General features: G+C 39.3%; 3 protein-coding genes and 1 pseudogene across 4 annotated transcripts; all 4 read right to left on the reverse strand.

The window, feature by feature from the left end:
* Window positions 1-7148: 7148 nt before the first annotated feature.
* Window positions 7149-9209, reverse strand: LOC143610174 (phenylacetaldehyde reductase-like). Its single transcript, XM_077084723.1, has 5 exons — window positions 9088-9209; window positions 8093-8454; window positions 7863-8028; window positions 7597-7783; window positions 7149-7522 (listed from the first exon to the last, which is right to left on the reverse strand). Exons 1-5 carry the CDS (start codon window positions 9203-9205, stop codon window positions 7375-7377), a joined length of 981 nt encoding a protein of 326 aa, XP_076940838.1. The 5' UTR covers window positions 9206-9209; the 3' UTR covers window positions 7149-7374.
* Window positions 9210-9720: 511 nt separating this feature from the next.
* Window positions 9721-12555, reverse strand: LOC143610170 (phenylacetaldehyde reductase-like; annotated as a pseudogene). Its single transcript, XR_013149543.1, has 5 exons — window positions 12154-12555; window positions 10490-10851; window positions 10249-10414; window positions 9979-10165; window positions 9721-9900 (listed from the first exon to the last, which is right to left on the reverse strand). The product of XR_013149543.1 is annotated as a phenylacetaldehyde reductase-like (transcript).
* A 250-nt stretch (window positions 12556-12805) lies between these two features.
* Window positions 12806-14793, reverse strand: LOC143610172 (phenylacetaldehyde reductase-like). The gene is made up of 5 exons (XM_077084722.1): window positions 14610-14793; window positions 13695-14053; window positions 13463-13628; window positions 13194-13380; window positions 12806-13114 (listed from the first exon to the last, which is right to left on the reverse strand). Exons 1-5 carry the CDS (start codon window positions 14725-14727, stop codon window positions 12967-12969), a joined length of 978 nt encoding a protein of 325 aa, XP_076940837.1. The 5' UTR covers window positions 14728-14793; the 3' UTR covers window positions 12806-12966.
* Window positions 14794-15394: 601 nt separating this feature from the next.
* On the reverse strand, window positions 15395-17616 carry LOC143610175 (phenylacetaldehyde reductase-like). The gene is made up of 6 exons (XM_077084724.1): window positions 17493-17616; window positions 16444-16613; window positions 16152-16343; window positions 15912-16077; window positions 15636-15816; window positions 15395-15562 (listed from the first exon to the last, which is right to left on the reverse strand). The coding sequence occupies exons 1-6, from the start codon at window positions 17608-17610 to the stop codon at window positions 15415-15417; spliced, it is 975 nt and encodes a 324-aa protein (XP_076940839.1). The 5' UTR covers window positions 17611-17616; the 3' UTR covers window positions 15395-15414.
* Window positions 17617-21992: the final 4376 nt, after the last annotated feature.

Below are 21992 nucleotides of genomic sequence, written 5' to 3' on the forward strand. Positions count from 1 at the left end.
TCTGGAATGACCATGAAGAAGTGACTGGAACAAGTTCGTTCTTCGGGCGATACGTGTTGGGTGCGTAAAGCTGGCAGGACCTACATTTTCTGATGTAGGCCAGCGCATCCGTGTGCATCCCCGGCCAAAAGTATCCTGCGTTGTTTAGCTTATCTACAACTGCGCGTGGACCTGCGTGTACTCCACAGATGCCTTCGTGTACTTCCTTCCCTTAGGAGGTAGTCGGCATCTTGGTCGTCAACGCATCTGAGGAGTGGGCCAAGAAAATTACGCCTGTAAAGTATGTCATCAACAAGTTGATAGTTCAGTGATTTACAACGTATCTTTCTTGCCTGTGTCTTTGACTCTGGTAATACACCCGTCGCAAGGTAATTTATGATTGGCGTCATCCATGTTTCCGTGCCGGTTTGGATGACACAAATTTCCTTGTGCGGGACTGATGATGCTCCAAGAAGTTCAACGCGGATGTCCTTTCCCAAGTGGGTGAAGGCTAACGATGCAAGCTTGCTTAACGCATCCGTATATTTGTTTTCGCTTCTCTTGATGTGCACAACTTTGCAAGCGTTGAAATTGCGCATAAGGGTTTTTGCTTGTGCGAGGTACAGGGCCATTGTGTCGTTCACGGTCGTGTACGTCCCGTTTATCTGGTTGGCTACTAGCATGGAATCCACGTGGGCTTCCAAGTTTTTCACCCCCATCTTACGCGCAATTCTTAATCCGGCCAAGAATGCTTCGTACTCCGCTTCGTTATTCGTACTTGGGAAATCCAGCCGAATAGCGTAAGTGTACTCTTGGCCTGCTGGGTTAGTTAGTTTCAACCCTGCGCCTGAACCTTCGTTGTTGGCTGCTCCATCAGTATAGAGTCGCCAGACATCGTTAATGTCTTGTGCTGGAGAGGGTTGAGCCTCTTCCTGGCACTCTTTCTCCCGCGAAGCGGGGACTTCTGCAATAAAGTCGGCCAAGACCTGGCCTTTTATGGCTGGTCTTGGCGTGTACTTTATCGCGTATTCTCCCAACTCAATTGCCTATTTGGCTAGGCGCCCTGACAACTCGGGTTTGCCAAGAACGTTTTCAAGTTTGAAGTTGGTGAGAATGGTGATTGGGTGGCCTTGGAAATATCGTCTTAGCCTGCGTGAAGCCTGTACAAGCGCTAAGACTAATTTTTCCAGGGTGGAGTACCGGGTTTCCACGTCTGTTAAGACGCGGCTTACATAGTAGATGGGCATCTGGATGCCCTTTCGTTCTACTAGTAGGACTGCCCTGGTTGCTCTGTCTGTGGCGGAGAGGTAGAGAATTAATTTCTCCCCCACTTCTGGTGCTGTGAGTGTTGGGAGTTCGACCAAGCGTGACCGAATCTCTTGAAAAGCTGCTTCCGCTTCTGGTGTCCTGCGGAAGTGCGTTTTCTTCAAACAATTTCTCAATGTTGACACGAATGGGAACGACCTATCCGCATGGTTTGCCAAAAAGCGGTTGAGTGCGACTAGTCGTCCATTCAGTGTCTGAGCCTGTTTGATGGTAGTAGGTGATTCCATTTTCATAATGGCTTCAACCTTGTCAGGGTTCGCTCTGAAGCCATCTTTGGTAACGATGACTCCTAAGAACTTCCCATCTTCCATCCCAAAGGAACACTTGCTCGGGTTGAGCTTCATGTTTATCTTTCTGAGCGTGTTGAAAGTTTCTTCGATGTCTTTCAACATCGCCTCTGGCTCGAGGCTTTTGATGACCAAGTCATCCTTGTAAACTTCCAAGTTCCTCCCGATTTGGGTATGAAACTCTTTGTCCATCAGGCGTTGGTATGTGGATCCGGCGTTCTTTAGTCCGAATGGCATCATTTGGTAACAAAATGTGCCATCGGGCGTCTGAAATGCGGTTTTATCCTGATCGTCAACAGCCATGTGGATTTGATGGTACCCTTTATACACATCAAGGAAGCATTTAAGGCGAAACGGTGCTAATGAATCTACCTAAAGGTCAATTTCGGGTAACGGGTAACAATCCTTAGGGCATGCTTTGTTTAAGTCTTTGAAATCTATGCACATGCGCCATTGTTTGTTGGATTTTGGTACCATGACGGGAATTGCAACCCATGTTTGATATTTACTAACGCGTACGATGCCTGCGTCAAGGAGTTCCTTGACTTGGGTTCTACACGCGTTAGCCTGCTCAGCACCCATTACGCGACGCTTTTGTATGACCGGCGCAAACGCCGGGTCACACTTGAGCTTATGCTCCGCCTTACTTCGAGGTACACCAGTCATGTCAGCTGGTGTCCACGCGAAGATGTCGGTATTTTTTTGCAACAAGCGTTTGAGTAAGGTGCGTGTCAGATTAGTGATCGTTGGGCCAATGGTAACGGCCTAGTCAGGGTATTTGCCATTGAAGGCCCATTCTTCTGGCTCAGAGGTGGTTGGTTTAGCCATTTTTGGTTTGGGTTTAGATGAGACAGATGCGATGCATACCTGGGGAATGCCCGTGATCATAGCAACACCCTCGGCTGTTGGTCATCCCATCATCCCATGGACCGAAGACACCGCGACATTAAATCTTGCCATCACATCTCTCCCGAAGAGAATGTCGTATGTGTGGTGTGGCTTCCTCATTACAACGAAGTTCACGTCTTCTGTGCGGGAGTACTTCCCATCCGTGAGAGTGACGGGGAAAGATAGGATTCCCAAGGGGGTGTTTGTGCTGCCGTCAAACCCTTCCATCGAGGCGTAAACTGTTTCTAGGCGTTCTTTGTCTTCGTCGTCTAGCTTGTCGAAGAACTGCCTATACATGACCGTTGATGAAGCGCCATTATCAGTAAGGGTGCGGGAGGTGATGTAGTGCCCCAGCTGGCTTTTGATGACTATGGGGCCTTCTTTGTTAGGCCCCCTGGCACACGCGGGAAGCGCACTTCTGCTTCCTTCCACGCACTTGGCTCTGTTGTTCGTCGTTTTCTTTCTCTGATGTTGCTGTGAACCATGTGAATGCTGATGTCGACGGGCTTCCGTCCATTGCCCTTGTACCGATTGTCTTTCCTCCCTCCGTTTCTGATTGACGCCACGAGGTGCGTGAGTTTCCCATCTTTGACGAATGTTTCGACGACATCCTTCAAGGATGTGCATTCTTCAGTGGTGTGGCCTTTTGTCCCGTGGAAGTCACAGGATTTGCTCTGATCAGCGTTATGACGCTGTCGGATTATTGGAGCCTTTGACCATGGGAGTTTCTCGGTGGCAAATATCTCGGTGACGCTTTTGGTGAGTGGCGTCCATCTGGGATTCCGGTTCGACGACTGCATGTTGTCCCTTCCACCTAAGAGAGGGCGAGAGCTGGATGAGGTGTCAAAGTTAACCCTTGACTGCCAAATACCAAGCTTCCTCTTTTTGTTATGTCGGGCGGTACGGACGTTATTTTCTCTTGTTCTCTGAGTGTAGAGGTTTGTGCTCTGGGGAAGATTTCTACCCAGTTGCTTTTCCGTTTCGGCAAAGCGTTTAGCTGCCGTCATGATGGCATCCCACGTGGATGGCATGCCGTCTTTACCTGTCAACGTGCGGATGAGCTCTGGGTACTCAGCGCCCTGGATGAAAGCGGCGCGAACAAGATCTTCGCTAATGGTGCCCAGACTTAGCTTTTTTGAGTTGAAGCGAGTGATGAAGTCTAGCAAAGATTCGTCTTCCTCTCGGATGCAGTTGAGGATCGTCCATTGCTCTTCAGTATATTTTCTTTGTTGACTGAAGTGCTGGCTGAACTTGTGCTGGAAGTCTGCCCAATCGTAAATGTGGTGGACCGGTAGCCGATCAAACCATGCTCTGGCTGCCCCGACGAGCGTCATTTGGAACATGTAACACCATGTGGGTTCCGTCCAATTACTGACGGTTGCCCCCGCTATAAATATGTTCATGTGATCGTCCGGGTCAGATATGCCATCGTAAGTGCCTATGTTGGACATCTGTTTGGCACTCTTTGGAGCGATTGCTTCCGCAATGTCCCTTGCAAATTTGGACGTTCCCGCATTTGCAACAGTTGGTCTGAAAGTTTTGGAGAAGTCACGTGGGTTACCCCCCGTGTTCTTTGGTTCGAAAGTTTCTTCGAAATTTCTTCTCGAGTGGAAGTCTTTTTCTTTACGCTTCCCTTTCGCCTTATGACGTGGGTTTGCGTCACTGTCAGATTCTTCCCAATCTTCATCCACATACTCGCAATCATTGCTCATGTTGAGCTGTTGTCGAGTGCTTCCGAATTGGTCATTGGCCTGTTGGAGTGAACGTAAACGTTCGTACAACTCGGCTTGGAATTCTTTCTGACGTGCTTCCGCCCAAGCTTTAACTTGTTCTGGCGTTTGTCGGGGAAGTCTCATCTGTTGTTTCTCCAACTGGGTATCAATGAATCCCAGGAGAGGATTGTTTATTGCACTTGCCCCGGCTTGGGTAACCGGGGTAGTGTTCGTAACAATCGTGTATTCACCGGTGTTCCCCCCAGTAGCTGGGGTTGTGGTTACCAGAGTTTCTTGGTTACCCGGTGGCTTTGGCATCGGAGTAACCTTAACCATCTTTCCAGAAGTTTGAAAAAACTGAGAAAAAGAAGAGTTCTAGCTTAATGCACGGATGGCGCCAATGAAGAAACACTAAATTACCCCGATAGATTAAGGATAATCTTTGGGTTAAGTAGATGTTTCCCACGAGGGTTAGGTCCGGCAAAGATGGTTATTCTTCTCAACCTGCAAAACAGACACCGTAAGCTCGTCACTGAGAAGGGGGGGGGGTTCCTCCTTGTGACCACCCTCCGGCGTGAGAATCAGACTAGGTTGCTCTGAATATAAGTGTATATAGAGAGAAATAGCTAGAGAGAAGATGATGATACCGTTCCAAGGTGTTGGAGTATTTATAGCCGAAGGTAGGTTTCCAAGCAGGTACGGCCAGCTGTATATAATATTCCTTTTCCACCAACTATGGGCTACATTCGTGCCACGATGGGAGTTGGTGGGTAGGCAGCGGCTGATAGTGACATTTTGTACTGGAGCGTGCTCCTCCTCGTACTATTGTCAGTGAGCTGTTACCCTGTGATTGGTTCATGGGTTGCTTTTGTCAGATCTTGTCTATTTGTCCATACCTTGGTAGGTATAGTACAAAAGATCTTCTAGAAGCGTACGGACTGGCTCTTTTGGGCGGGAATATTCCCGCCCTGCTCATTCCTTCTTCAGGTGACATTGCTGAAGTATAAGAGTTAGTGCCTTATGTGTGTAGCCTTACTGTTAGTGCGGGTAGCCTTCCTTCTTGGCTTGTACCCACAGCTGTGGGGACAGGCAGGGTACTGTACCAAGGGAGGCTTTCCTGCGGGGACAGCTGGCTTACTGCGTGTAAGGTCTTCATCTCTCTGAGCATGGTGGGTCCTGCGGATCCAGTTGGTCTTTGCGCAGACGTACCTCTTCAAGGTGAGTCTTGCGGGTCCAACTGGGCTTTGCGGGGACCTACCTCTTCAGTACCGAAAGTACGATCCCGGAAAACGCAACAAACTACAAATCAAATAGCTTTTCAATAACAAAATTTTCGTAGCTTCAAAACCGTATCTGGTCTCAATCGTAGACACTCTTCCCCTAAAGAAGCTGAAAGTAAATGAAACCACCATTATAAATGATATTTGAAGAAAAACCCAAACAAAATCATCAATTGCCCTCAATCCGATCTTCATCAGAGCTCATCATCATCTTCGTCGTTGATTTTCCCCTCATTAGCATGTGCTATAATCGGATCTCACCTTCGAACATAAGTTTCTAGATATGAACACGATGAGACGCTATCGACAGATTGTTAGCTAACAATAGATCATATAGTAAAGAAAATGTCAGATGAGGAAGAGGAAGAGAAAGTGAGAAGATGAGCAAAGAAAGATGGAAGCCGGTGATGGGAAGGTGAGATATGACGACACGTGGGTTAAAACAAACACATCCAGCTTACATGTTTGTACACTGCGCATTAAAAATGATACATTTAGCTACAGTGAATTCTCTCTCACAATCCAAACTGCTTTTTAAATACATATAATATTCAGTTTGTGTATCATCTTGTGTTATTGTTCTTATTCTATTCAATTGTTTGGTCACTAATTACTAGGGGTGGTAATCTTGACCCATGGGTTGAATGAGTTGTATCAAAATGTATAAGATGGGTCAGAATTGGTCAAACTAAAAAAAGAAAATGATTGAAACGGGTTGACATTTCTCAGGTTTTTTTTTTTGGAACGAGAAAAACGGAGGAAACGTTTTGGTATTTTTACTTTTTACGTTTTTTATTTATATTTTGAGTTATAATTTTTTAATTATTTTTTTTTGAATTTTTTGATGAGGGGTTTTGAAATGGGTCAAAATAAGTTGAGATTTCAATACCTACTTTATAACCCCTCACCAAAAAATTCAAAAAAAATAATTAAAAAAATATAAATCGAAATATAAATCAAAAACATAAAAAGTAAAAATACCAAAAAGTTTACTCCGTTTTTCTCGTTCCATAAAAAAAACCGAGAAATTTCAACCCGTTTTGACCCGTTTCAATCATTTTTTTTAGTTTGACCCATCTGATACATTTTGATTAGGGATGGCAACGGGTCGGGTTCGGACCCGGTATCGGTAATCCCATACCCGTTTGTAAAATCGTGTCCCATACCCGGCCCATTACCCGTCGGGTATCGGGCATACCCGCGGGTATCGGATATACCTAGTTGGTTGATCTAGCATATATAGGTTGATCTAGCATCAAGAGCATATTCATCATATCAATATATATAGTTAGTTTCAACAATATTCTTGTTTTATCTTCATCTATATTTCTTCAAGAGCTACTTGATGTTCTAATACCAGTTGTTGTCTGGATTAACAATCTTGCACAATTTATTCTTGTTTTCTCTTCATCTTGATATATATCATTCTAATAACTTATAAATTTAACTAACAAGAATGAATTCAAGATAGTGATTATAAGTATCATTTGTATTTTGTTTTTTCCCCCAGTTTGTTAAGGTTTTAGTTGTGGATTGGAGTCCATACGGGTAGAAAGTTGCATCAGGTAGTCAGGATAGAGTTCCAAAGCTATGGATGGTTGAAACTTGAAAATTGCCACAAAATGATGAAAGCTTTATGCATATGAAGGTGTACATGGACTATCTGTTTCCATTATTATGCATCAAACACTGTCAATTGCATGTTTTTATTGTCATAATATTATATATAAACAACGAATCTAAACCATTGCTTTCAAACAAAATCATCAACATCATTTAGAAGCTCACAAAGAACTTGTTAATTTATACAAACAGCACAACAAACTTTACTCCTTCGACCGTAATTGAATCGAACCCATTATTGTCTCCAAACAAACCCATGCATGCATTTCATCAGGTGTTCTAAAAGCTTAGTAAGTTCTTCTCCTTGAGGCTTTCAACAGTATCCTTGATGCTTACTTCCAATGGAGTAAACTTAACGCCTAGACTTTCCGCTTTGGCCCTTGATACATAGTAAGGTAGAGGTTCAACACACTCGCCATCTTTACGCCTATCAACAAATAAGTAATCTGGATATTGAGTTGCATATCGCCACTTGGAATAATAAAATGTTATTTGTATTACCTTTCAGAATGACCAAGACTAGGGTATAGTTTATCTACAATCTTCATAATCTCCATATGCGGAGCCGCTTTGCCAACCATACAGTATCTACCATTAGCTCCCGGGTTCTCAAAAGCTAATATATGTGCTTTAGCAACATCTCTCACATCAACAAGTAGATACATCCCACCCGGAAACATGTCTTTTCCTAGATATATAAACATTAACATCTTATACAACATTAGATCGATTTATGCATATGAACATTAGGCGTAATCAACAATTACCGTCTTTCAACATGCTCAAAATGCCGTCAGAAGTAAGGTTGAGAGTTGGTTGTAAAATGGGACCGATAACATATCCGGGATTTATAACCACCAAATCCAAACCATTATCTTTTGCAAAGTTAACAGCAGCATCCTCAGCCAGGGTCTTTGAAAGAGAATACCACATCTGAAAAAGACACAATCTTCGATTAGTTACAACATTTTTTAGGTGATTAAAACATAATCTATACCTTTCTTTGCTCACAAATATCCGGATCCGAAAACCAGGTTTCGTCAATCACATCACCATGCTCTGGAATTGTTGACCCGAAAACTACTGCAGCCATTGAAGAAGTCAAGACTACTTTCTTGAGAGATCGAACTTTTGCAGCTGATTTGAGAACATTAAGTGTCCCCTTAACTGCAGGATCTATTAATTGTGCCTGTGGATCATTAACTAAAGCTAGAACAGGTGATGCCGTATGAAAGACACATAGGCAGCCATTAACTGCAGCATCAAAAGATCCTTGTACACTCAAGTTAGCTTCATATAAAGATAGTCTTTCTTTAGCTCCGTCAAGAGCAAGCAAGTGTTCGGTCTTGCTTGGATCACCTGAAACATATTTGAAAAATGAGGGATGGTTTCTTGGTATATACTGATTTTGGTTTTGGTCTCCAACTTATAAAATTACACCTTTAGAGTTTAGACAAATAGTTCGAATATATAAAGGTAACACCGTTGGTCCTTAAACTGGGTGGATGATAACTTCGACTATTTTTGATAAATGACCAAAATGCCCTTGTATTTAAAACTAAAATAATATATAGGATCAAAGATATACATTTTAAAATTTTGTTCACTGCTGTTATAAAAAATTGTACAACCAACTCATAAATTGAACAGCACGTGTTCATACCGTTTGCTTTTGACACCTTTGGCGCTCTTGGCCCTGACGCGGTTCAGTTCCTTAAGCGGGTCCAGCAGGTGGTCAGCAGTAACTCCGCCCATGCTAAAGGGAACGTTGTATTTAGTAGGGTAGGGTTTGCTATTCAGAAGGGGGTAGCGGCGCAGCTTGTTGCCCGTCTATCTGCCGTTAGTCTGTAATTGTCCCGATGTAAACATCATCTATTAATAATTAACCAATGAACATTGAACAGACCAGAGTTGAGATAATAAAGAGAATAAAACAGTAACTTTAGAATAATTTGGATATTAAAGAAGGTTGAAAGGAGAGTCTAAACTGACAAAGTGACCGGACGGTAGCATGAACGGTGTAGCCACGATCGAGCAAGAGCTTAACGAGCCATGAAGCTACGTAGCCGGAAGCTCCTGTGACACAAACTGCCTTCCCTTCTCCACTCATTGTCAGAAACTTGGACTTGGAAGTTAGTACATGGATAAGTTTGTGATAGACATGCATTGTTTGTTGTTTTTTCCATAATATAAAAAAACAAAAGCCATGGGTCATTTAAATTGAGATGTGGATGTGTATGGGCATTGTTGGGTCCAATCATTTAATATGTACTTATTATAAGACCCGCCGTAGTAAGCGTTGTGACTTGCACGTTTTAAATGCTGGACCCCCCACCCCCCGCAAAAAAAAAAAATCTATTTACTGCCCAACAAAAAATCTTATTTATTTATAAAATTCTCTCCCAAATTTTAAAAAACTTCACAAAACTCTATATGGATTCTCCATCTTCTTCGGATATATACAACCAGTTTTTTGAGAATAACGGCCAAACAAACTCATGCAAATCGAAGCTCAGTAAATTGTTCTTGAAGCTCAAAAAGAACTTGGTCTTTAACTCTTTATACAAACAGTAAAACAAACTTTACTCATTTGACCACAATCGAATCGAACCCATTTTTGTCTCCAACAAATCCATGCATGTATTTCATCAGGCGTTCTAAACGCTTAGTAAGTTCTTCTCCTTGAGGCTTTCAATAGTATCCTTGATGCTTACTTCCAAAGGAGTAAACTTAACACCTAGTCTTTCCGCTTTTACCCTTGATACGTCGTAAGGTAGGGATTCAACACACTCACCATCCTTACACCTATCAACAAAAATAAGTAATCCGGATTTTGAGTTGCAAATTTCCACATGGAATATATAATGCAATCTTGTTTGTTACCTTTCAGAATGACCAAGACTAGGGTACAATTCATCCACAATCTTCATAATCTCCAAATATCGAGCCACTTTGCCAACCATGCAGTATCTACCATTAGCTTCCGGGTTCTCAAAAGCTAAAATGTGTGCAGCGGCAACATCTCTCACATCAACAAGTCTATACATTCCATCCGGAAACAATTCTTTTCCTGGACGTATAAAAATTAACATCTTAAACAACATAAACTCGATTCATGCATATGAACATTAATTAATTCTAATCAACAATTACCGTATTTTAACAAGCTCAAAATGGTCTCAGAAGTAAGGTTGAGAGTTGGTTGTAGGATGGGACCGACTACGTATCCAGGATTTATAACCACCAAATCCTAACCATTATCTTTTGCAAACTTAACAGCAGCGTCCTCAGCTAGAGTCTTTGAAAGACAATACCATAACTGGAAAATATACAATTATTGATTAGTGACAACAATTTGTAGCTGACTGAAATGAATCATACCGACATACCGTACCTTTCTTTGCTCACAAATAACCGGATCTGAAAACCAGGTTTCGTCCATCACACCACCATGTTCTGGAAGTGTTGATCCAAACATAACTGCAGCCAGTGAATATGTCAAGACCACTCTCTTGAGAGATTGAACTTTTGCAGCCGATTTAAGAACATTGAGTGTCCCCTTAACTGCAGGATCGATTAATTGCGCCTGTGGGTCATCAACTGAAAATAGAACAGGAGACGCTGTGTGAAAGAGACAAACGCAGCCATTGACTGCAGCATCAAAAGATCCTTCGACACTTAAGTTAGGTTCAAACAAAGATAGTCTTTCCTTAGCTCCATCAAGAGCTAGAAGATGTTCTGTCTTTTTTGGATCAACTGCAAACATATTTAAAAGAAGTAAACAAAAAGAAATAGAACATGCAAAAGTTGGATTGATCAACAGCTTAATTCATAAACGAGACAAGCAGCTTTGAGATTGGATCATATCAATTCCAACTTGGGAATCAGCTGAACATAGTTGAGAATAATTTAGGTAGGCAAATTGGATTTTAATATTCCCAACTTAATGACATTAGCTAATAATAATCCCGGCTGAGAATATTCCCGCCGGTGGTCCGAACTTTTTTTTTTTTAAAAAAAGACTATCATTGGACCTTCGTTACAAAAAGTAAACGGCGTTAAGTTTTATCCGCATTTCAAACTTATGTTTTAAGGCTTTTGATCTTAAGAAGGATACGAGTCGGTTGATACAAAACTTATCTTAAATCAATGCTCCAAACGGCTTAATTTTTGTTAACCGGAAGTCCAAGCACCCAAATTGAAGCATACTTTCGTCGTTTGGAGCACCGTTTTGAGATAAGCTTTACATCAATCCATGGGCGGAACATATATGAGGCGGAGAGGGGCTGTGGCCCCCTGACTTTGGGTTTATAAATGGGTTTTACAACTTCAGTTATTTTAATTTGGAAGTTTCGGTGTGTTTTTTTCTACTATATATGAATAGAAAGATAGGAAGAAAAAAATGACATTATATTCTTGAAAACAATAAAATGGATAGGTGTAAACAAAAAGGTTGAACATACACACCGACACAATTATCCAACTAACCCCTTTCCATATAAAAAAAATGATAAAATGAGTGGCTCCAAAGTTTGATTTTCAATTTGTATTATTGTTTATTCATTTACTTCATTATTAATTATTTCATTAGTTTGAGTATGATGTATATAGACTAGTTTAATGAATAAGCCTTAATATTGGGAAGTTTTATCCCGCAACAAATGTCATATGGTTTTTTTTTTTCGTTTATTTTTAAAAACTGTTTTTTTTTCTTGGATATATAATCTTTATATGGTGTAAAAAAGTTGGATTTTTAATTTTTTTAATGTGTTTGAGCTTATGTTTAATCTAAGGTTTTCGGGCCCCCTATGGATATGTTCAAGTTCCGCCACTGCATCAATCGACTCGTATCCTCATTCCAATCAAAAGTCGGTTTGAAATTATGATAAAGCTTAACGCCGTTAAGTTTTTTAACGGAGATACAATGAGAGTAAATTTTTTAAAAGTCCGGACCACCAGCGGGAATATTCTAAGTTGTGATTATTATCGATCAATAACATTGAGATTATTAAAATCCAATATACCATTGAAAGCCAAAATTAGATGATTTAGACTGACCGAGTGAGCGGACAGTAGCATGAACGGTGTAACCACGGTCAAGCAAGAGTTTAACGAGCCATGAAGCTATGTACCCTGAAGCCCCGGTAACGCAAGCCACCTTCCCTTCTCCACTCATCTTTCTCAAACAATTTAGAGTTGGTTGATAACTTGTCTGGTGATATGCAACAAAAATTGAATGATATTTTTTCTGTTAAGATTTTGACTAAAATGCATGCAAACACTAGTGATTTTGATTGGTCTGTTTCTGATTTTGGGTAGAGTTCTGTTATTCCATATCTTCATTTTAGTGATTTTAGTATGGTACACATGTCTTGTTTTTGGTGGTTGGATTGTTATCATTTACAAATGTTAAATAAATTTGATTTTTCTTGTCAAATAAAATATAATGGCTTTATAAGGCATGGCTGCTAAATTTTGTTTATTATCTTCAATTTTATTTTTTATTGAAAGTGGCAAGAATACATACTAAATACATTCATTAAACACAATAAAAATTTTTTTTAAAAATCGGAACTTCGGTATTTCTACTTTTTGGTTTGGGGTCGAAAAAAAGTTTTTGGTTTCGATGGAGATGGATTCTTATATACAGGGCACGCATCATTCAAATCTATAAGTTTATCGTTCGTTACTTCCATGTATCCGGCAGTCATAAAGTGAAGAAAGCTTGATATTTATAAAGGCGCACATAAAAGTCATAAACTGTCCGGGTTGGTCATCATTATTATATTGCGAGAAACACGATGCAATTCTAAAATGCATGTTTTCATTCTCAATATTATTACACATAAACAATGAACATCATTTAGTGTTTTAAAAGCTTAGTAAGTTCTTCTCCTTGAGGCTTTCAACCGCGTCCTTGATGCTTACCTCCAAGGGAGTAAACTTAACGCCAAGACTTTCCGCCTTTGCCCTTGATACATTGTAAGGTACAGGCTCAACAGACTCCCCATCTTTATACCTATCAACATTTAAAAGAAGTTACTTTACATAGAAAAGTCAACATGGTCAAACAGTCAAAATGTTGTTTATGTGTTTATCTTTCAGAATGTCCAAGACTCGGGTACAGTTTATCTACAATCTTTATAATCTCTAAAGACCGAGCCACTTTACCAACCATGCAGTATCTGCCATTAGCTTCCGGGTTCTCAAAAGCTAAAATATGTGCAGCAGCAACATCTCTCACATCAACAATTCTAAAAACTCCGTCGGGAAACACTTCTTTTCCTGAAATAAAAAAAATAACATCTTACACACAACATAAACCTCAATTCATGCATATAAACATTAGCTGTAAGCAATAAATTACCATCTTTAATCAATCCCAAAATGGCCTCAGAAGTAAGGTTGAGAGTTGGCTGTAAGATGGGACCGATCACAAATCCAGGATTTATAGCTACCAACTCCAACCCGTTCTCTTTTGCAAATTTAACTGCAGCGTCCTCGGCCAGGGTCTTCGAAAGATGATACCACAACTAAAAAAAACACAAAACATTAGATTAATTACGGCATTTCGTAGCTGATTTGAAATGAAACTGTACCTTTGTCTGCTCACAAACGACCGGATCTGAAAACCAGGTTTCATCCACTACACCACCATCAGGAACTTTGACACCAAACATAACTGCAGCCATTGAAGAAGTCAACACCACTCTCTTGAGAGATTGAACTTTTGTAGCTGATTTAAGAACATTAAGTGTTCCTTTAACTGCAGGATCGATCAGTTGCGCCTTTGGGTCATCAACTGAAATTAGAACAGGAGACGCGGTGTGAAAGACACAAACGCAGCCGTTAACTGCAGCATCAAAAAATCCTTCGACACCTAAGTTAGCTTCAAACAAAGATAGTCTTTCCTTAGCTCCATCGAGAGCAAGAAGATGTTCTGTCTTTTTTGGATCATCTGCAAACATATTTAAAAGAAATTAAACAAACAGAAATAGGACATGCAAAAGTTTGATTGATCATACAACTTGAATTATAAACGAGTCAAGCAGCTCGAGATTGGATCGCTAAAAATCTTGAAACGTTCCGAGCCATTTCCAAGCCTCAAATAAGCTTGTTTAGGTATCGAGCCTGAGCTTGAGCCTTGTATGTGAAGCTCGTTTACGCTCGTCAAGCCGTAACGAACCGTATGTATTTTTAAATTTTACCTCTTTCGGATTTTTATGTATTAATACCACATAGACAACTGAGCTCCAGCGGAGGCTTGGCTCATTTAAGGTGCTACACAAGCTTGAGCCGAGCTTAGGCTCATTTAAGGTGTTTCTCAAAATATGTTAAAATAATTAAAAACTTAAAGAAATTAATAAATAAATAATAAATAAGTCGAGCCCAAGCTTGAAAAAACGACGATTCTAATTTGAGCTAGATGTCAAACTACACCCCTCCTTCAGTTTCAGACTGAAATTTATACTAAATCAACACAATTATGTGGAATCAAGAGGGAAAGGACATACTGAGTGATCGGACGGTAGCATGAACGGTGTAACCACGGTCAAGCAAGAGTTTAACGAGCCATGAAGCTATGTAACCAGAAGCCCCTGTTACACAAACCACCTTTCCTTGTCCACTCATCTTTTCTGAATCAGTTGGGAGTTGATGGATAAGTTGGTGGTCTGTAGCATTTGATTGAAAACATACCAGAAAAGCATATTATAAGATTATGTTATTTTGACTTTTAATAAAAATATGATTTAGTAGTGCACATGTGGGACAGAAACAGGTCCTGTTTTAATCTTTTTGTTCGATTGTTCGTTTTTTTAGCTTCTTGCTAGAATGCTAGTGGTTGCTTTCGTTTTTTATAAAACTTCGCCGTTTTAAAAAAAAGAGTATATTTTGTGTTCATTTCGAACCAGTTTTAGGTTGGAAACTGCAAAATCCGTTTTCAACAACGGTTATGGTAAAATTTTTTCAAGATAAACCAATTGACAAATAAACGAATTAAAAAACCCAAATTTAGCAAAAATAGTATATCTGACGGAAATAAAGAGGAGATCACAAACACGTTTTACTTTTTTTTAGACGACCAACTCACATACCCTATAGTCTTAGTCCAAAATCTACGGGCCTTATGCCCCCCCCCCCCCACAGGACTTCAACTCTTGCTACTTTCCAACACCTCGGTAGTTGGTACACGGCATCTATCATTGCCCATAATAACATTCCCACCAAAAACCACAAACAGAAACAAATTTGAAAAAGAACCAAGAAAACACTAATTTTTCTTGAAGCAAAGTCCATACATGCACATCATATGGTCTTCTATATGCTTAATAACTTCTTCTCCTTGAGGCTTTCAATGGTATCCTTGATACTTACCTCCAACGGAGTAAACTCAACGCCTAGACTTTCCGCTTTTGCCTTTGATACACTGTAAGGCAGAGGCTCAACACACTCACCGTCTTTATACCTATCAACATGTTGCATACTTCATGAATTTGACTAATATTAATATTTTTATGATCCTATTGTCTCTGTGTTACCTTTCAATATGGCCGAGACTCGGGTACATTTTATCTACAATCTTCATGATCTCTAAAGTTCGAACCACTTGGCCAACCATGCAGTATCTACCATTAGCTTCCGGATTCTCAAAAGCTAAAATATGTGCAGTAGCAACATCTCTCACATCAACAAGTCTATAAATTCCAAACGATTCTTTTCCTTGATATACATAAAAATAAACATCCCACACAACGTAAACCTCGATTCATGAATCATGCATATTAATATGAGAATTAGCTGTAATCAATTATTACCGGTTTTTATCAACTCCATAATGCCCTCAGAAGTAAGGTTGAGAGTTGGTTGTAAGACGGGACCGATCACATATCCGGGATTTATAGCCACCAACTCCAAACCGTTCTCTTTTGCAAACTTAACAGCAGCATCCTCAGCCAAGGTCTTTGAAAGCTGATACCACAACTGAAAAAAAAACACAAAATGTTCGATTAATTACAACATTTTTGTAGCTGATTTGCGACGGATATATAGTATACCTTCTTCTGCTCACAGAATAAAGGATCTGAAAACCAGGTTTCATCCACCACAACTCCAGACTCCGGGAGTCTCGGCCCAAACGTTACTGCAGACATTGAAGATGTCAACACCACTCTCTTGAGAGATTGAACTTTTGTAGCTGATTTAAGAACGTTAAGTGTCCCCTTAACTGCAGGATCTATTAGTTGTGCCTGATGGAAAATAACCAAAAAAAAACTTATATTTCTGCGATTACTTCAACATGTTATTCCAACTTTTGTAGGATTAAGAGAAAAATAAAAAAAAGTTGACCTGTGGATCATCAACTGAAAGTAAGACAGGAGATGCTGTGTGAAAGAGACAAACGCAGCCATTAAGCGCAAAATCGAAAGATCCATCTTCAGTTAAGTTAGCTTCAAACAAAGATAGTCTTTCCTTAGCTCCATCCAGAGCAAGTAGATGTTCTGTCTTGTTTGGATCATCTACAAAATTTTTCAAAAGAAAGTAAACAAAAATAAATAGAAAATCAATAATTCAGGTTATATTAGGCCCGTCTATTTTAACCGACCCGAGTTCACCAGTACCCAAAGAACTCTTAACCGAACCATTGGCGAAGCATAGTGAGGGCCAGAGGTTCTTTTGCGCAGTAGTGTAAATTTACCTGTTTTTCAGCCGGAAATTTGTACGCGTATATGCGTAGTGTAAATTTACCCGTTTTCGACTGACCCCCCCCCACCCCCCCACCCCCACACACACCGTTTATAAATTTTTAAATACATTTTGAGTCCAGCCCCAGTGTTCTTGTCCACGCTTCGCCACTGACCCGAACATACCCGAAAACCGATTAAACCGAACCAAGTCTGGTTTTGTTTAGAGCTTCAAACATAAAAAACCCGAATAACCCAAATCTCGAAATCCGAATACTCAACCCGATTAACACCCCTACTGTAACTTGCTTTGTTATTCAGGCGATTTAATTATATAAAACACACTAGAAAATGGAAGACATCCACTTTGACTTTTGAGGTCAAAGTCGTTGACTTTTGAACATGTCCGAAAATTTAGTACCATAATTCTTCATGGGTGACATTTTTTAAAACAGTGTACACTGTTTTTAATCTTTTAACATAAATTATATACAACAAAGTCACATAACTAATATCTATACCGAATTGGGGATCAGTCAATTTAACCTAAAAGTCATATTAATTAACAAGCAGAATAGTGAATAATTTAATACCCATAAACAAGATTATGTGAATAACTTAATATTTATGGATGAACATTTTTTATTTGAAAATAATTTGGAAATGAAAGCAGATTAATTAAAAGCCATAAATAAAAAAGATTGATAGAGTTACCTAGAGATCGAACGGTGGCATGAACAGTGTAGCCACGATCAAGCAAGAGCTTAACGAGCCATGAAGCTATGTACCCTGAAGCCCCTGTAACACAAACCACCTTTCCTTGTCCACTCATTTGTCTCAAACTGGAGTTCGGGGTTGGATGAAAGTAACGTGAGTTTACATTATTTATTTTTTTATTTTGTTATCTTTTATTTTTATTATTGTTATTATTGTTTTTATAAAAGCATTTTTTTCTATTTATATTTCATAATTTTTTTTCTATTTACTCTTTTATGTATATTTAAAAGCCTTTAAAAAACATAATTTTTTCTTACTTAGAAAAACATTTTTTTTTTCTTATCTAAAAAGCGTTGTTTTTCTTATTTTAAAAAAATGTTTTTTTTCTATACTTGTTTTAATCTTTTTGGAGAGTGCTTCTTTTTTTTAATTAATCTCTTTGCCTTAGCATTACACCCTCTTGTTCTCCGGGTACAAAATGACTGTAACCTCCCATTTCATGCTTGGTACTTGGATGATGGGACTATTATTGGTGGTGCCAACGAAGTCGCTAAAGCCCTAGACATTATCAACTCGGAAGGGCCATCATTGGGGCTGCAACTTAATATTAAGAAAACCGAGGTTTTTTGGCCAGAGTGTAATGGGGTGAAAGTCAAAGATGGGCTCTTCCCTAGTGGGATTGGTAGACCAGAGAGAGGGGTAAAGCTCCTTGGAGGGGCTGTTAGTCGAGATCCCTACTTTATTAAGGAGTTGGCGAGGCGGAGAGCATCTCGTGCGGTTGATCTTATGAAACTCTTACCTTGCCTTAGGGATCCCCAGAGCGAATTCCTCCTGCTTAGGTCTTGCATGGGGGTTGCTAAGTTGCTTTTTGGGTTACGAACATGCCACCCCCATATGATGGATGATGCGGTATCCTGTTTTGATAAGGGGCTACGAGAAGCCATCGAAGACATAGTTGTATGTGGAGGCCCGTTCTTTGGTGATCTTCAGTGGCGACTTGCATCTTTACCGATGCGCTTAGGGGGTTTAGGCCTTCTTTCGGCTCATGATGTTGGGGTTTACGCTTTTGTAGCGTCGAGGGCTCAGTCTTGGAAGGTACAGAATCACATCTTAAGGAATAGCGGAGTTGTCGACCTGGACCCAGACTACGTGCAGGCCCTGGAACGCCTAAATGGCGCTCTCCCAGACTTTGACATTGGCGGTTTCTCTAATATGGACACCGCCCCACCAAAGCCTCAAAAAACTTTGGCGAATGCCCTTTTTGGAAAAATCGCTCAGAGCCTGGGAGAAGTTTTTGGATTGTCCCCTCGACAGAAGGCGGTTTTTGAATGCTTACAAGGTCCTCATGCCCAAGATTTTCTGACCGTTATCCCGATTGATGGCTTGGGCCAAAGCATGTCTGCGGTCGAGTATAGGGTCATTCTTAAGTACCGTTTGATGGTCCCAATGTACCCAGAAGACGAAACATGTCCGATCTGCCGTAAGGCCTGCCTGGATAAATTCGGAGAGCATGCGGTTCATTGCAAGGAGATGCCTGGGTTCAAATACCGACATGATTGGGTGCGGGACGTTCTTTGGGACATCTTAAGGCGAGCTGGGATATCAACTAAAAAGGAAGCCCCCGTAAACTTCCTTACAGACCCCACGGAAGGGAGATCCACTCTACGACCGGCAGATTTGCTCGTCTTTGGTTGGGCCGGGGGAAAACACGCTTGTGTTGACCTCACAGGGGTATCTCCCTTAGCTGGTTTGAGGGATAATGGGTTTGTAGCTGGGCAAGCAATGAAAAGGGCTGAAACGAAGAAGGTGGAGAAACATGCTAAAGCCTGCGAAGACAACCAACATGTTTTTGTCCCTCTGGCTTTTGATACATTTGGCTCCTTGGCACCGGAAGCTATCCGTTTTCTAACCAGGGTCCAACAGGTTGTGCATAGCAATGTGTCGACTCCAAAGGGGCAGGGGTATGTCTTTAGCAGGTTAGGGTTTGCAATTCAGAAAGGGGTGGCGGCGCAGCTTGTTGCCCGCCTACCTGATATATTGATGTAATATCTATGTTTCTACATATTGGATGTGACATCTTTTGGCGTTTTTAGCTTTAAAAAAAAAAAAAAAATTAAGAGATAGTTTAGATTCTTTTATAAAAAATCATATTATTTTTTATAAATAAAAGGGTTAAATAACATACACCTTGTAACATTTTTTTTTCTATACTTGATAAACAAGAGCCATTCCCTCTTTGCCTAGTTGCTCTTATTGCTGCCAGCGACTTAAATAACATCAACCCATGTGAGTTGCTCCTCTTCGTTTGCAGATGGCGTTGATTAATTTTCGGTCCTCATCAGAGAAAGAGAAACCTCCATGGTGAGCGGTAGAAGGTCTCCACACGCAAACACATCAAAATCCCATGTATACCCCCATAATTATTGTGGAATTCCCAAAACGCCCTTACACACTGTAGATTGCTACAGTATCTCTTTAGGTTTCCTTTAATATATAGTGTAATATATAGTACAATGTATTGTTGTGTGTTCGCATAAACATGTTTCACATATCATCATACACATGTTTTTTTTTCGTGATATTTTTTCTTACCTCAGTAGCAAAACAGTCCCAAAACCCTATTTATCCAACTAATCTACAAAAACAATGGACGGACTCAACTAAATTAGAACAAATAAGTTCTATTATTAATATACTAGTTTTTATCCCTCGTATTACGGGGGTTGTGTTTCTTTTCCGTGTCTAATATTTATATTTTTTTAGATTTTAATTATATTTATTGTACAAAACTTAATAATTTATTTAGGGTTTGATGATGAAAGGGGCTCACAAATAAATGAGATGTTATTACCCGTTTAAAAGCTATGGCTTTGGTGAGACCCATGACCCGCTTATTTTTTTTCTTTTTTACTACAAAGTTGCCTCTTATAATAAATAATATATTTTTCTTAAAAAAATTGGATATTAATTTTTAGTATATCTCTATTTTATAGGATTTTTATATCAAATATCTTGTGAGATTAAATTTTAATATAATGAGATGTTATAACCCTTTTAAGGTTATCTGGGTTTGGTGAGACATATACCCATGAATTCGGGTTAAATACAAGAGAAGTCTTCATTTACAAATAAAACAATCTGATGGCTTGAGAAAATGTAAGAAGCAATCATAGAGTTTTTAAAGGTTTCGTTTATATATATATTTAAGATTAAAATTCTTAGTTTTATAGTTTTTCTTTTCCTTTTATTTTTCCTTTTTTTCACACAACATGTATTGTAATTTATTTACATCCTCATATGTTGTTTTACATTATTCGTTTATAATATTTATATATTTTTTTGAATATTAATTTTATTTATTGTAAGAAAATTAATAATATACTTACGATTTAATGATAAAAGAGTTTCATAAATAAATGAGGTGTTATACCGGTTGAAAAGTTATCTGGGTTTAGCGAGACCCATGACCCGCTTATTTATTTATTTTACTATAAATTGTTTCTTAATTATAAATTATATCTTTTTTAAAAAGATGGATATTAATTTTTAGTATATTCCTAGTTTATAGAATTTTCATATCAAATATTTGATAAGATTAATTTTTAATATAATGAGATGTTATAACCCGTTTAAGGGCTATCTGGGTTTGGTGAGACCCATACCCATGAATTTGAGTCAAATACATGAGAAGCCTTCATTTAAGAATAAAGCAATCTGATTGCTTGAGAGAACTTAGGAAGCTTTCGTTTATATATATTTAAGATATATAATTATTGTTATTATTATTATTATTATTATTATTATTTCCTTAATGAAAGTCCCACTATTCTTTATGGGTTAATGGAATGAAAATTTCGGCATCCATTTCCAGGTAAACTGTTGTGGGTATCTTTTGGACATGTTACCATTTTTCTTTTGGTTACATGAGACCTTTATGTTATTAAACCTATTACTGTTATAAACATGTGGATGCTTAGATAGTTCACTCGTTAAGAGACCAAGCCAGACCCACTAAGAAAATGCAGGAAATATACAATTTTATTTTACATTCCATTATGCATGATTGCTTATTGATCAACATACAATTCATTATTCAAGTTTCCTTTCTCTTGCTTTCTTATATAAACATTTAAAGAACTTATATGTTCATAAATTTCTTCTCTTTCAAGCTTTCAATAGTATCCTTGAGGCTTACTTCAAATGGAGTGAACTCAACACCTAGACTTTCTGCCTTTGCCTTCGATATACTATATGGTATCGCCTCGACACAATTGTCTTTATACCCAAATTTTAACAAAAAAAAAAAAGTAATCCCAACTTCTCTTAGATAGGCCAACAATACTAATTAGTAATTACCTTAGAGAATAGCCACGATCAGGCTAGAGTTTGTCTAAGATCATCATGATCTCCTGTGCTCGAATCAAATACCCAACCATGCAATACCTACCATTAGCTTCCGGTTTCTCAAGTGCTAGTATATGCGCGACAACGGAATCT

Source organism: Bidens hawaiensis, unplaced genomic scaffold (genome assembly GCF_021521415.1).
Source record: "Bidens hawaiensis isolate Kalapana, Puna unplaced genomic scaffold, B.hawaiensis_p1.1 tig00024830_1, whole genome shotgun sequence".
Taxonomy (NCBI): domain Eukaryota; kingdom Viridiplantae; phylum Streptophyta; class Magnoliopsida; order Asterales; family Asteraceae; genus Bidens; species Bidens hawaiensis.